This window comes from Bacillus rossius, chromosome 2 (assembly GCF_032445375.1).
Source record: "Bacillus rossius redtenbacheri isolate Brsri chromosome 2, Brsri_v3, whole genome shotgun sequence".
In the NCBI taxonomy this organism is placed as follows: domain Eukaryota; kingdom Metazoa; phylum Arthropoda; class Insecta; order Phasmatodea; family Bacillidae; genus Bacillus; species Bacillus rossius.
This window is the reverse complement of record NC_086331.1, coordinates 15,511,656-15,527,964: the sequence shown is the minus strand read 5'-3', so window position 1 is coordinate 15,527,964 and position 16,309 is coordinate 15,511,656. Positions and strand designations below refer to the sequence as shown.

At 35.0% G+C, this 16,309-nt stretch overlaps 1 protein-coding gene across 2 annotated transcripts in view; it reads right to left on the bottom strand.

Annotated features, from left to right (window-relative positions):
• Window positions 1-2,152: 2,152 nt before the first annotated feature.
• Window positions 2,153-16,309, bottom strand: part of LOC134529133 (sorting nexin lst-4) — a 35,138-nt gene continuing 20,981 nt past the window's right edge. For both annotated transcript variants that reach the window (XM_063362904.1, XM_063362903.1), the window contains 5 exons: window positions 16,070-16,304; window positions 14,780-14,958; window positions 12,287-12,459; window positions 8,953-9,159; window positions 2,153-5,695 (listed from right to left, as the gene is read on the bottom strand). In XM_063362904.1, coding sequence (XP_063218974.1) covers window positions 5,651-5,695; window positions 8,953-9,159; window positions 12,287-12,459; window positions 14,780-14,958; window positions 16,070-16,304 — 839 coding nt within the window. In that variant the 3' untranslated portion in view covers window positions 2,153-5,650. The remainder of the gene's footprint in view (window positions 5,696-8,952; window positions 9,160-12,286; window positions 12,460-14,779; window positions 14,959-16,069; window positions 16,305-16,309) is intronic.

Here is a 16,309-nt window from a genome sequence, read left to right as displayed (position 1 = left end):
TTTATTTTTCCGCATGCCGCGCACAGTTTGTCGCACGGCCTACGAGCGCGCCACACGCCGCCATACACACGTGCGGCACACAAGCTGCTGCCAGTCTCGTGGTGTCAGCCACAGTATCTGCTTCGTCTGAGTGTCCGTAACAAAGTAAGTGCAGTGTGTGCGGTTACACACGATTCTGTGGTCAAAGTCTTCTAAATAGAAAGGCCATAGTAATACTTCAAACCGAATATGAATCGCAAAGTACCGAGTTTGATTGACAAAATAAAAATTCTAGATTTACGTACTTACAGATAGCGTGTCTTTTGCAGAAGTATGCAGCAGATACGTGAAAAACGATTCTAGCATTCGTACAATATAAAATAAAGAATCGTCTATCGTGTAAAGTGGTTAAACTTTGTTATCCATGCTTACATTAAATTATAAATTGTCACATGTGGGATACAAAAATTGCGCCAAAATAATGTTAGCGCAATCAGTGGCGCCGTATTAAAAAGTCTGTTAAACATTGTCTTTACTTATTTCACCAAACGCTGTGTCGAGTTGCTGAGTGTGTGTGGCTCGGATCGGCAAGTGTTATATTCCCCAGCCTCTGGTTAAAGGTCGGGAGGCCGCTACACATAAACATATCCGGGGCTTGTTTACTACCTCACGGTAAAAGTGGTACAGTATGGTTCACGTAAGTATTGGACCACTGGGAATTCCTCGGCAAAGATTAAAAATACGCTAGCTGATTTACTTTACTATTTAATGTTAAAACATTATACCAAAGTAAAAAGATGAACGTGTATAATACAACGAATAATATTACGTCTGTAGGTTCAAGTTATAACAAAACATTTATATGTCTCCGCTTGTCAACACACGTGAACACGAGAAGTGTGCCGACGGAAATGAGTGAACTACTCAAGGTCACCATACTTCCCCCCTTTCGGCTTAATCGCCCCTCTCATCACTGGCGCTTATATTCCACTCCGTCTACCCGGGTGTCTTGGTCGCATATTCTCGGCTCGCCTCTCCCCTCCCAGCGCTTGCCGTCAACCAAACCTATCCAAAATCAATCCCCAGCCGAGTCACGCTGGATAATGTCGCTGGACGGTGGGCTTTATCGGGTCCCCTGTTCGATGCTTTATTTGTGGGTTAAAAAAAATGTTAAGAACTAGTGTTTCAGAAAATATCACTGGGCTGGATTGGACCATAATTTGAAAACACTACAAGATAGAGGAATAATGTACGGAGATATCTTGTTTAGAATTTCACTGCGGACATTTTCTACGCCTAGGCTTTTTTCTGCCCGATGCTTAGTTTGTGAGTTACAACGCAAAATTATCCTAATCGGCTGTCAACCATTTATTCCATTGTTATTACTGTAGAACCTCGTTAATCCGTGACGCGCTAATTCGGGAATCGGATAATCCGGGACGATTAAAAAGTGCAGAAAAAAAAAAGAGAAGTAAAAATTGTCAGCGCTTGAAATTAACGTCACGCGGGCCGGCGGCCGGCAACCACTGCAAGCCATCGCGTGGGCCGCCAAACTCTGCAACGCTGTTTGTACCGACCCTTTGTGTCGTCCCCCTTTCAGCTGTCACATTTGTCACTCTTTAAACTTGAGGGGGATGTCCTGACTTCTGCTTCCCATCTCCCTTTGTTTCCACCCGCCAACGCACGGCAGGCGCCTGGCGAGTGACGTGTCTGGCTGGCATTCGGCTGGATTAAGGGGGGGGGGGGGGGGGGGGGCTACACAAAATTTATGTGTGCAAGTTCAGCACGATCTTATCTTTCTCTCTTCGGCTGTTGTAAATGACCGTGAACTAATGGCTAGGCAGTGCCGTATTTTTTTAAACCGAGACTAATTCGAAGACGGCCCTTACCATCTGCTGCCAAGGCGCAGTAAGACTCGGTAGATGTTACGTCACATGACCTTGGCCTACCCAGCTGCACGCCGGTGTCTGAGAAGCTTGACAAGACCTTCCGGGCTTTTAATCGCTAGTCCGTGAAATTCGGTAATCCGTGATTATCTCGGTCCCGACCATCACGAATTAACGAGGTTCTACTGTGTTATTATTATTATTCATTTCTGATTGGGGGACATGGTTTGACCCGCGATATACCCGATTCCGCGATCTATCGGGGCGCGGTATACCGGGAGTTTACTGTACTAACTAAAAATTCATACAGGTATGTAGTAAGATTGGTACAGCCACAAGGTCTTAATTACAACAAACATTTTGTTACGATGGTTATTTTGCAAAGTAACCTGTAGTATTTAATTTTAAACACCTTATTTCTAATTTTACAAGAGAACCTGCAATAATGAAGTCGGGATACTTCAACAAAAATTCTTTGCAACAGTATTTGTTTAAGAAAACTGTGCTGTGGCAAATAAAGCAAATATAAAATATTGGACAATACATTACAGTTATTAGCATTTATAGTTTAAGCATTTTTTCCAACTGAAAGTAGTCATTACTTTTCACCAAGAAAGGTTTCTTCCAGAAAGTAAAGTACCAAAAACTGAATTTATACTCTGCAAAAAATTTTACTTTAAGGTTTTCATTTTAATTCACTGGTGTGTTATTCATGGAGACTAAAATGGTCTCACAGTACTCAAAATTCAATCCATTACACACTAAATCATCATACTACCATACCAAATATTTAGGAAAAACAAAAAAATTAGTTCTCTCCTTAAATACAGTTCATTTGTCAGCAATACAATCTGAACATGCAGAGATAAACAGTACAAGGAAACGTACTCGAATACTAGGAAAGTCTAAACAACACTAATTCCTTATATGGATAGAATTGTATACAGTAAAAACCTTTTAAGACAACATGGCTTACGATGTTTACCTGCCTAAAACGTCAGAATAACATAGTACCAAAAGTTTCCTATACCATTAACCTTAAAATCCATCATTTGATAATTTTTGGGGTTATTAGATTTTTCTGCTTAAAATGCACTAAATCAACACACACATTATTTTTGTTTTCTATCGTACATCTAAATACATTACAGTGCGAACACATTCTGAGCATCATGACCACTTGTTTTGCAAGCTAATTTGGGTTTGGGTCCATGGATGCTCAGCATGTCAAGCAGTGCCGTAACATCCAACTTGCCCAATATGCATCAGACCATTTACGGCAACTATGGTACTGCAGCCAAGGTGAATGTACAGTAAAATTTGATTTGCACAATATGTATCAGAACATTTATGGTAATTATGGTACTTCGTCAGAGATTATTCGTCACTGGCTGTTCATTTGTTTTCACTTCATGTGTATCGTGCACCATTTTCAGCTAGGTGGATGGCAAACAGACGTGTATTTTGTTATGTTTGTTTTATTTTTTGGCAATGCACTGTACAAACTATGTTCATGTGGGTAAGGAAAATTGTAGCCCATTTTGAGAAACAGTTGTTACTGCAGCAAATTGAGACTTTTGATTACACTTACAAAGGAGTCAAACGTTTTGAGACTGAAGTACAGGTTAACATCAGCACAATTATAAGAATGATACATTAAACGATCGCTACTGTAGAGACCCAGAAAAATCTGGACTCTTAAATTTAAGAAAAATTACTGAACACTATTCAATAGTGGAAAACAAGTTTTAATGCATGCTAAATATGATTTCAGGAAATTTTGAAGTTGTGATAAACTCGTGAATTTCTTTGTAAATGTGTATTAATAAATTTTTGTATCCATTTTCTAATGATTTTTTTTTATTTCATGCAGTCTATTTTTAAACGCCCCTCTAACACAACCTGTTCATGCCAGCCGTAACAGTTCCACCCGTGTAAACCATGTTTCAGCCTCAGATTTCCCAGAAAAAAAATAATGAAATGGTGGGATGAAATAGCAACAAATGACTATTTAATCATTTACTCATCAACTGAACACATTTTCTGAATGGTTAAGTATCTAATGTTAGATTTATCCAGGTTTGTGTCAGTGAGGTTTCACTGGTTTCCCTTAATATAATCCATGTAGAATTTGATACTTTAAATTTTACAAACATCGCAGCTATTTAACCCATGAAAATCACACTTTATTTACCCTTTTAATAAGTTTTTTTTTGCTCAAGAAGCACATTGTTTGGTTTTTCCATTATTTTCTTAAGAGGGTTTTACTGTATTTACTGCTGTAACATGCTGCATAATGGTATACAATCAGTTTGAAATCTTTAGCAACAGCTACTAACACACTTAACACCAGCTTCATCATGGAAGCACATTACAGTTACGACTATCCAACACTTAATTTTGATATACACAGAATATTCCATCCTAAATTCATTGTAAGTTTAATTTGTAGCATACATTTACAGCACTTTAAATGCTGTTAATGTACATGTAACAGCACTTATACCTCAAGGTTTTCACAAAAAAAAAAAAATAGCAGGCATGAAACATCTTACACTGTACACTAGACATTTACTCAGAAAGGTCAAGAGACTTCCAAACACCAAATAATCTATAAAAAATTTATTATAGTGAAAGAAAATGAAACTGAATACCAATATAAAGTAATTAGGTATTAGACATTAAAATATCTGTTCACATAGAACCAAAATTTTACTCCTTGAACTTAAATAAAACCAACTTAATAAATATTGTTACTCAGAATCAACTTCAATAAATCAAACTCAAAGAATATGCAATTTCAATTTTTTTTTTAGATTTAATAATAAACCAAACATTGAAAATTCACACAGTGAAACATTTCTAAGATGTTTATTTGACTATACATATAAACGTATACTAGTGTCTAGGACACACAAAATTTGAATTAAATATAGCACAAAATTTAAGGCAGTTATTAATATTAATTTCAATGTATAAATCAACAGCAAATTGAGACATTCCACCAACAAAATATCAAACTTATTATGCAATGAAATTATATATGCAATATAAATAAAATGAAACAAAGCAATGTGATGAAGCATAAAAATAAACACATTTTTCCAACTTGTGTAATTTCAAAGATTGAGAAAGAGTATTAATGAAAGTTTTATGTATCACACTAAATAAAAACTTATGTGACTGAAGTTGCACATATTTAAAGTAGTCTGGTTTAAACATAAAGTATTATCACAAAGTTGTGCCGAGAATGGAATAGAATATAAAATAAAAATCTGGCTGTGAAAAATCCACAAACCTTACTGAATAAATGAACACTATAACAAACTGACAGTTTTACACATGCCTAACAACCACATTATTTACAGTTAACTGAAAATTTTCAGTAAATCACAGATGAACAGTGAACACACAAATGTGATGTACATTTAACTACTGTTGTAGAAAATTACTATCAATGTATCAATCTATTCTTGCTGCCACTAACATTAAATTACAACGGGGCTTCACTGAAAATTCACTAAAATATACATCATACTGTTCAAGCAAATGCAGAAGTAAGTATTTACTAATTAAATAATACAGCACCATTATGAATTTTGGGATCTGAAATATAAATAATAATTACATTAAGAATAATAAAGACTACACAAAAACATTTACCACAAGTGAAAATTAATAAATACACACAGTTTGTTGCAATATAAAATTATATGTAACTGATACAAAATAAGATAAACATAATTTATCCACAACAATTAACATCCCATTTTTTTTTTACATAGTTACTGATCATACACTTCAAGTGTTTCTTTCAGTTTACCAACAATCTGGAAAAGAAAAAAAAATTATTACTTAATATATGTACCCACTAAAATGTATGGCTGATAATGCACTCTCACCACAGAACCATTTATGTACTACTCCAATAAACCATGCATTATACAGATGGCATTTACAATTTTAAGCCTTAGTAAAAGTGTTTAAGTACCATCAAGAATAAAACAAAATTTTATGACATAATAGAAAAGAATATCAACATTTAAATATATTTTAAGAAAAGCATAGAGAATTTGTTTTATGAGCTCAAAATTTCACCACAGCAAGGTCATTGGAAACAAACACACAACTATAACCAGGATTTGAACCTGGTTCCTCCAGAATGCAGTCTTTTTCTTACTGCACCAACATATTCTGTTGTATCAAGAAAGGTGCAGATATGTTATTGTGATACATTCGAAACTAACTAGAATTTTAAACTTAAACAAATTTTCGGTAACGGTTTTACTGCACTCTTATGTCTCTCATGAAACGATGAAACTAAACAAAACCTTGACGTTGTATTTAACAAATATAGTATTCAATCAATACTGCTACCACCCAACCACCCACATCAGACTGGCTCAGAAACAAGCATACTGCAGCCCTGTAATCCAATAACAGTTGGTTCACAGTTAAATAAACAATTTGTCTTTAGGTGCGATGAGAGTGAAATTTTTGTATGGAATGAAATGTGTGCGCACCATGCAATGAAAATTTAACAGGATGAAATGCATGCATGTGTGCATTTCATTCCTGTAGCATGTAGTTCTATTTCAAGCACCTATTGTAATTTGTAATAATCATGCCAAAAAAGTATAACTACTAATGCACATACATCAGAACTTGCACTTTTTTCAGAAGTTAAAAATATAATTATTTACTTGTCCTAATGTGTATTCAAACTGGAATGACCTCAAAAGTATATGCCAAATGTACAGATAGGTGCAATTTTTTTCTGGTCCTGTTTTTGGTGTGCCAATTATTGGTAATGTCAGACAGACCTAACCTTTTTTAATTTTTTTTTCTTTAATTTTTAGTGGGCATTTAATTTTTCTTTCATCATCTGAGGTTTGGCTGCGACCAGTGCAGGCAAGCTCCCAGCATTTTCCCTCTGCACTTTTCCTTCTCATGCTCCCTTGGCAGTGCTGTCTGGTTTCTCCAGTCTGTACACACGTACAGGCGTGTAATTCTTCATGCCTCCAGAATATTCCCATCTCTGTGCCTCTTGCTCCCGTCAGCTCGCTCGAAACATGGGCACGGATAGGTTCCGGCAGGGCTGTGCACTTTTGGTCATGCGCTCGTACCCCGCTAGAGAACATTAGGTGTAGCGTGTTTTGCTGAGTCCGCACCACACCATGAGTTTTCCCATGTACCCTCTTCCCCCTTTTTATGTGGGGCCAAGTCCATGTTGCACCTATGATGCTGCCTCAAGATGTTTCTGTAGGACTCGGTAGAAACTAAACAATGCCTCCACTTCTTGTAGTCCTTGAATTTGCCACTTGAGTGTTCTTGAGGCATCTTCGATTAGGACCTAGCTCCTTCCCTTCCTTTTTAGACCACCGCATGGGCCCTAGATCCTCTCCTATGCTTAACTCTGTGCTCTGGGTGCTATCGCCCGGCGCACTTGCCAAACAAGAGTCTCTTAGTTGCTCTGTTTTCCACTCTGAGCGCCAGTTTTCGGTCCTGGCTTTCTGTCTCGCACCTACAATTCCCCCTACCTTTTTTTTCCTCTGCCCCTTCCGGGGACAGCTTTAACTAAGGTTGTATCTAACCCCCTTGAGACAGTTTCTGCGGTATTCTCTGGTGCATTAATACTGATTTACACCATCTAATTTGGGAGCGCGGCAGCGGTGAAATAATCTTGTAGTTCTTATAAACTGGAGATTTAATCCCTTGCCAGCTTCCTTTTTGTTGATGTAGTTTTTTTGGAGCTTTTTTTTTTCTGGTTTCACTACTGCCATATTCTTCAGACTTGGTGTTTTTTCTTTGGCCACTATGGATTAACTTCTGGACATCCTCACATATGCGGTAAATGGAACATCAGCCTAACCTCATCTTTTAATTGAGTTTTTATTAATTCGTACATTTTTTTAAAATTTATTACAGCATGTTCTTATGTGTGTACTGAGTTTACCAGTCGGGGACCTTTCTACATCCGTCTACTCCCCTGACTTCTCTGTAGACACTTTCCTTGGAGCTGATAAAACTTATTTTCATATTAGTAACACCGTGGTTTTATTACCAGATGTAAAAAATTATACCAGTAAGCACGATATTCACTTAAATTTGAGTAAAATAAGATTGCTAAGTAATTATCTGTTGGATAAGCTGACCTTAATGTAATTAATGCACAGAATATAATTTAAAAAATTTCAATATCACCTTTTAGTGATACAACAATCAGTGAAATAATTGTAAACCAGTAGCACTTATCAATTTTGAAGTCATTGATCAAGTTGATAACATCTAAAATTTAATATTAGTATTTTGAGATTTAGATCATTATTATCTCCATGTCACTTATCACAAGATTTATGACCTGAAAACATTTGCTACACAGACACTTGTCAACATGTAACTTAAAAACTGGCAAAAATATTAATCATATAATGATGTGCTAAGCATTTTCCTGAAAGCCACAGTAAGGCCTGAGTTTTGATTAGATAGTGGAATATTTGTGAACATAGCTTATCTGGCACTTCACCAAGCCAGAAGTACTTGTATCACAAATCACAATGATACTAGCTAGAAGTTGTTAGCAATTATGTGTGTCAAAGATGAGTTAGTCCAATTTGTCAACTTAATGATAGGCTTAAATTAATTATGCACCAATTACATGAAGAACTACCTAGTTAAGTTGTTTAAGCACATTATCACTTAAGCTGTCTGTTCTATGTGTCCTAAGACTAGAGTATATCTAGACTATTACCATACTAAAGTAAAGAAAAAAAAATTCCTAAATGAGTGGTGAGACTTACATGACAAAAGGAATGAGTGAATGAAGTGATGCTTAAGGTCTTGACATTGAGATTATTAGGGACGATGAGAGGTGATCAAGTAAGAAGCAAGCATTGGCAGAATGAATGAGTGGGGGAAACGGGAGTAACCCGAAAATTCCCACAGGCTCTCAGCAACATTTGCCACATTTCCCACTAGAGAATAATCCTGGTTTCATCCTAGTGGGACTCAGGCTTGGATCGCCTTGAGGGAGGTGAGTGAAATGATCACTCCTCTAACAAGGCCCAACTTTAGACCAAAACATTACCTTTTCATAAAAAATTATTTGGGCTTGAAGGAATTTTTGCATCGCTTCTCGGAAATCCGACGTTTGTACACAATGGAAATGATTTATTTCTGCCAGCAGGGCATAGGATAGGACATCTGTCCTGCGATTAACTTCCACCAGCTGTGACGCATCCATTCGGTGGTCACTCGACAACCGTTCACACTCCTTGCGTTTCTGCAGGGCACCCTGGCACAGAAAAACCAAAACTTGTTGTACAACACATGTATTTTAAGAAGACAGTGAAATTTCATCCAGAAAAATAAAGACATAAACTAAATGTATTCATGTATTATTTACTATGTACAAATCTTAATCGGTCTGGTGGCCCGTACATTAAAGCATATTACGCTTTTGCGGTGATACATAGATGAAATGTACCTGCGCTGGCATGATTCAGTCAATACCATAATGGTTTCTAGTGTACTACTAACTCGGAAGTCTTGAAGTTGTTCACAATACTGCTCAAAGCTGTGCAATGAAAAAAACATTATTTTTAATTCAAATTTCTTAAATTCAATGATAATTGGGATAACATTAAGCTGCACCACAATGACTTGATGCACATTGCTAACATGCAATTGATTCCATGGAATAAAAAATAGGTTGCCTTAGCTTGGCATTTAGCGTTTTGTGGTGAATTTAAATATAAAACTTTAAAGAATAAGTTGTTATACTTTTAAATAAATGAGTAAAATGTAACTCCCATTGATATGACACACACACCGTCTGATGTTCACACATTAAAATTCTGACACTACATTTGCAGCACTCCTACAGTATAGTTAACTTAAGTTTATATTAAATATTAGGTAATAACCCGCAGCTTTACTTGTGTAATATCAGAGTATTGCTAGTATGTAATTAATTACAAGCATTTTTATGAAAGAAGTAAGATGCAATAAATTGCCAGGTGTATAAAATATTTTGTTCAAAACAAGACCATTTAAAAATGATATTTTATAAAGTAGTTATGCGAAAGTCGTTTACAAATTTTTGGTATAGATTAAGTATCTGATTACATGATTCTCATTTTAGAATGTTCGAGTATATATTTTTCCTTGATGAAATCACACTTGCCTCCTTTACATTTCATGAGGTAGTCAATTTAAAAATTGTGGAACACACGATTATTGAATTTAATTTAATATTATGCCATTGATTTCACTTAAAATTGGTCATAGGTATGCTTAGAATAATGAAATAATTTCACCTTATTACAGATATATTTTAAGTTTTTTTGAAACAATTTTATCTATTTTAAATATAGAGTAGAGTTATCAAATTTCTTATCCAGAATATTAGTAGATTCTTAGTTATGCTTAGTATTACTTGAGCAAAACTTCTAAATTTTTCACCCCTCTCCTCTTTTCCCACAGGGATACCTATGTAAAAACTCAGAACTACAGATTTAGTAAATATGGCAATATCCATTAACCAAATAAAACCAAACTTAACCCATTTTTTTTACAGCAGATGTGAAATTCAAAATATTTATTTATAAACTTACATTTATATTGAAATTAAATTTATCTTGCCAATACTAAGTGGATTCCATTACTTTTTTAAAAAATAATATCTACCCTTTTTAGAACTTAAAAATGTGATATTTTGGAGAACACTGAATAAAAGAAGGTAGTTTAAGGTATGTTCATTAATAATTGCCAAAATCTTAAATTAAATTTGAATTGATCTGAAGCTGCTTATTAATGTTAAAACCATATTTATAATATTTCACCACTTAAGTAGAATTTCAGAAAGTAATAAAAAAAGTTGTTAGATTATGCATGTTTATAAATCATATCCCATATTACACCCTTAAACAATGAATTTCGATCAATGAAAAAATAAAATATGTAATATGACTTTTTTTTTTAAAAAAGTTTCTAACCTTTATTCTAACAGAATTGGAAGGGTTCATTTTTAGTTTTAAAACCATACTTCCTACTTTCACCCACCTTTAGGGTTTAAATTTCACAAAATTGTAAAATTGTGGCTGATAGTTTTTATATGTTTATTATAGGTACCAAATACCTTAAGTTAGGAGATACAATTATTTATCTTCAAACTATATTTACCCTTTTTTTCATTCCTTAGGGATTGAATTTGGCAAAATGGTAAACTTATGGTTGGTAGTACTGGTATGCTCATTATTGATACCTAATACCTTTTCTTATACTTGATTAGATTCTGAGATACAATTATCTTAAAACCATTTTTATCCCTTTTTCACCCTTTAGGGGTGGAATGCTATAATTATAAATAGCCTAGTTTTTAAATTAGCCAAAGACCTTACTAATGGAAAAAGTTTCATCAAAATTATTCAATTAGTTTTCAATTCATGCTGGAACAGACAAAACAAACAAATATTTTAAAAATGATATTTTTGAGTTCTAAATATGTAAATAGCCATTTCCAAAATTTGTTTATAATTTAATCCAATGTACACCCTTTTACTTTGAAAAGTTTTATTATTAGTATGGAGTGAATGTTTTCTAGTAAATAGTGCACTAAAACACTCTTTAGTGAATAAATACACTTTGTATACCTCTCAGTGTTTTCAAACTGAATGTCTAGGTCCGGTATGCTCATGGTATTTTGTGAAGCTTGTAATTTACAAAAAACAAACCCCAGCATTAATTTATAATGCATGCGTTATTAAAATAAACAAAAGAAAAATCCTGTAAAAATCATTTAGTTAGCCACTGCCAACATTTGCATAGTTATCTAGCTGAGGAAAACTATTCTAACATGCAGATAGATAACAGCACCATTGTATGTCGTGCTTTTGCCGAAGTTAAATTTTATTCAACATGGAAAACGCACAAGTAGAAACAGACTACATTTGGAATGGTTGAAAATAAACTGTATGGGTGTGAACAAATAAATTTTTAAATAATGTGCATGTATTCCCTGATGATCACACGACTTGAACTATAAAACAGCTTAATGTTAGGAATGTTTCCCTTTTTCTTTTATGATTCCACATGTAGTCAGTAAAAACAAATTGAATATCAGCCATGATTTACGAGCAGATATTAATGGCATATCTGTACAAAACTGAGACTAAATAAATCAATGTGTGGATCTGCTGGGATTCCAAACCTAATCACCACTTTGGTTCCATTAACACGTGCCAATATATTTTTAATATTTGCCAATTTTAGAACACTGTACTAATCTGTTTAGCTAAGCACTTTTATTTGTATGAATAAATTTTCATTGCAATTAAAAAATTGTAAAATTAAATTTATTATTAGCTACATAAACTAAAATTACATTAATAGTAACAGGGCACACAAACTGAATTATTCACCTTGTGAACAGTCAGAATATCTGGAAATGAGGAAATGATGCCCTTGTACAAGTGAAGAATGTCACCCAATGGTTCCCAGTCCATTTTTGGCTGATCTTCAAACAGTTTCCCAATAAGGTGATAAGCTTCTCCTGTAGCTTTTACAGCCTCTGCAAGTTTACCACTCTGGCTACCTAAAACACACACAACATCATTAATACATTTTTCAGTTGGTTATATTTTCTGTCTCAAGAAAATAACTATTTTATTTAAAGAACAGTTAAGATATTTGGGGAAAAAATGGCTTGTGGCCAAATTTCCATCAGAACATCACATAAAGAATGAAATAATGACAAAGGGCAACAAAATTCAAGATGGCCATCATTCAACTGTAGCTTGAGTCTCTTATCCTATGCACCACATGGAAGATATTCTCTTACTAATTTGTAGTCTAAGGAAAATAAGTAACTCATAAATTTTTAATATAAAGTAAAAATGAGATTTATAATCCCTAATTACAATCATAAAAAAATCTGTGGTTCTCAGAACAAGTCTAATTCATGTTTGTAGCATTTTGTGATAACCAGTAACAGTTACTTCCTTTCAACTTTTGTTAACTTAATTCTTTAATGCTACTGCATAGCTGTATCCAGCTCCAAGATAGCAAACACACATTAAAATATGCAACCACGTACACATCCACTATAAACTACCATCATGCGAAATAGACAATATTATGATACTACTAAGGGATGTAAACTGAAATAAGCTTTCATTCATGATGCAATGTGACAGTAAAATTACAACAGTGTCATGGATAGAAAGAGAGACAGGTGTGCCCTGAAGGGATAGAGAGACAGAAAAGTGTGTGGGAACTCAAGGACAAATGTTATCAAAACTGGAGAGAGACAGAAGGGAAAGCCCTAGTTATATATGTATGCAGTGTGTTTCATTTCTTGTAACTTGTGCTTTGATAAGCTGATTGTTGATATAATGGTTTTAAGCTTGTATGTGATTGGTTGTGGGTGACATGTGACCATCTCCCGCCTTCGTGGATGGATGTAGTCAGGTTGGCAGTTATGTTGTGATCGTGGTGCCGAATGGTCCTGGTTGGGAGGAGGCAAGGAGGGGGGGGGGGGGGACCATCGTTATCTACCCACCATGCTGACAGTTTAATTCTTTTTCAATGACTCTAGTGGTTCTCTTCCCTGCAAAAACCTGCAGTTAGCCCACACTGGCATTGAATACAGCTTTCAACATATTCTGCTCCAAAAAAAAAATCTCCAGAATCTTTAAAAATTTTTTTTAATTTTCCAGAAGACGAAAGATTTTAGTCTTCGATTCGACTTTCTGAAGCTTCGCACACCCCTAATAAATAAGTCTGCACAAGGGAAATTATATGTTGTTTATTACTTGAAAAAGATATCGAACATAAACAAAATATGTTTAGTGAGAACTGTAAGAAATGAGAATTTTTTAGCCTTGTTTGTTTAACGTCTCATGGACAGAGTTTATTAGCATTGGTAACTAACGACTAGACACATGCATTTGTTTTTTTATTCTATAACAAAGTGGTATCATCTTTAGTGTGTTAATTTTAAGCTAAAAGTGGTGCTATTTTCCCATTCCCCACACAATTAAGTAAATTCTTATGCCAATGTTTACATAAATCTTTTAAAAAAACAATAAAATTACATAATTTACACAGAACTACAGCTTATCGCTAGTACCAGCAAAATACATATATGTACTATGATCCAATTAAAATGGCATTACTAAAAAAAAAAAAAACTAAATACCAAAGTTAATTTTAAAGCTTGTAGAATATTATTCAGTTATACATAATTTATCTTGTTACTGAAGGCTTAATTGCACTCGTTTATAAACATAACAAAAATATTAAAAACAAACAAAAAACAAGAACTAAAACGAGAACAGATTCCTTAAAATCATAGCTATAGAAGAAGCACTTCACAGTCTCACTATTGCTGGCCATAAACAGAAGACTTAAAATATCAACCGCACTATTGATTGCAAAGCTTTCAGTAACTGGCTGCTTGCATTCACAAATTGTAATATTGAAACACACCATCTCTGGAGACAGTGCTTTGTTATTAAACAGATTATACAGATGGATGAAAACAAAAAAAATTGTTACAAAAATCACGTATGTGGACATTTACCATAGTTTTCTTCCAATTTTCAGACCCAATTTATCATTTTCAAACATCAATTTTCGGTATTCAGACACATCAATTGTCAGTATTATTTAAAATAAAAAAAAAAAAAGGGGGGGGGGGGGAAATCAAGCATAAAAATTTGAGTTATCGCAAGTCCCTACTCACGACACAGATGTCCTAAAGTGATTTCACCTGAGGCCATGGAAAACAGAAGTCTGGATGGCCAGCCTCAGATTTGAACCTGGGTCCTCTGGAACGCAAGTTAAGTGTCTTACCTATGCACCTCACTCTCATCTTGTTGATAAACACACACTTGCAAGAGTTAAACATTTACCTGCTGAATCAATCTCTGCTGCTTGGCCAAACATCAAGAAGGCCTGACCTATCTTTTGGAATTCACGTTTGTAAGGACCTTGATGCTTCTTGGTTTGGTCAACGCCAGTGGCCATCAAGTTCTTCACCGCCCCGTCCATTCCATGAATGAATTTTGAGCATTTATCAGTCTCGTACTCGCTTATGTAGATAAAGAAAAACAAAACATTATCACAGAAAATTATTTATTAAAGCAAATAATTATTTCACTATTCACACACAATTGTTATCATATATGGTGATTTAAATATTTCTGAAAATGGAATTTGATTCAATAGCTTTCTCTCTCTCTCTGTGTGTGTGTGTGTGAGAGTGTGTGTATACACACACATACATACCTCTCAATGAATTTTAGATACTGATACACTTATACTATGACCCCAAAAAACACAACACATGTGTGGCATGTAGACAAACTGCCAAATTATATACAAACATAGAATGTGGATAAATAGAAACTTTAAAGCACAGTAACTTACCATTGGTAAAAATTGTTTACGAGTGCTCAGTTTAAAGTGAGCTTCTACAAACAAAAGTTCATTCAAAACAGCTAAATTAGGACAATAGCTTTCAGCCAAGATATTTTGAGTATCACATCACCCACAGAGGCCACAGTGATCTAGGCTAGATTCTTGGCAAGAACCATCATTTTTTTAAGTGACAAACATTCCAGTGAGCTGGCGAGTTCTCAGAGTCTTCCAGTTTCCCCTGCCGAATGCATTCTAGTGCTGTGCCATTCTCATTTACGTAAACCTTATTCAACTCTAATGACAATGTCGAAAGGACAAGACCTAACCAACCACATACACAGTTTGTACCCTCTTGTGCAATTAAAAATTAACGAGGTTTAAGGACCCTTTACCACTAAAAAGTTAGAAAACCATTTGTAGTATCACAAAATACCTCATGAAAGTAATGTTGAACAGTAAATGCACCAAAATAATTTTGTTGGTTGGTTCAATTCTTACAGATAAAACCACAATATCACATGATCCAAAATTTGCAAATTGTACTGCCCAAGAGTTGTTTTCTGCCAAGTAGGAAACAAAAGAACATTAAAATACCTGCATTTATCCCTTATTTGCAAGGAGTTTCTAAGGATTGCAAGTGAAATTTGAGGAATTTTTAAGGCCCTCCATATACACAAACAATGGGCATAAGCAACTAGTCTGACACACTTATGTTTTTTTTTTTACAAAGCGTGAAATAATAAATTAAAAGCTCAGAATGGTCTCACTTGGAAGCAACTCACATGAAGGAAATCTCCAGTGATTTCTCTGGAGCCTGCAGGGCCGTGAAGAAGTTAGCTCCCACGAGCTCGTCTTTTTCCGCTCTCCTCTTGCCCGCCTTCCACCGCTTCTCGTCTGTGCACGTCATGAAGTGCTGCCACACTTCACAACGCGACAGCACGGGATGTCTGCACACACTGTCGACAAACGCTTGCAGCTGCACTCTGCGATGCTCTATGAAGTGTTCTTCGTAGCGACCTAGC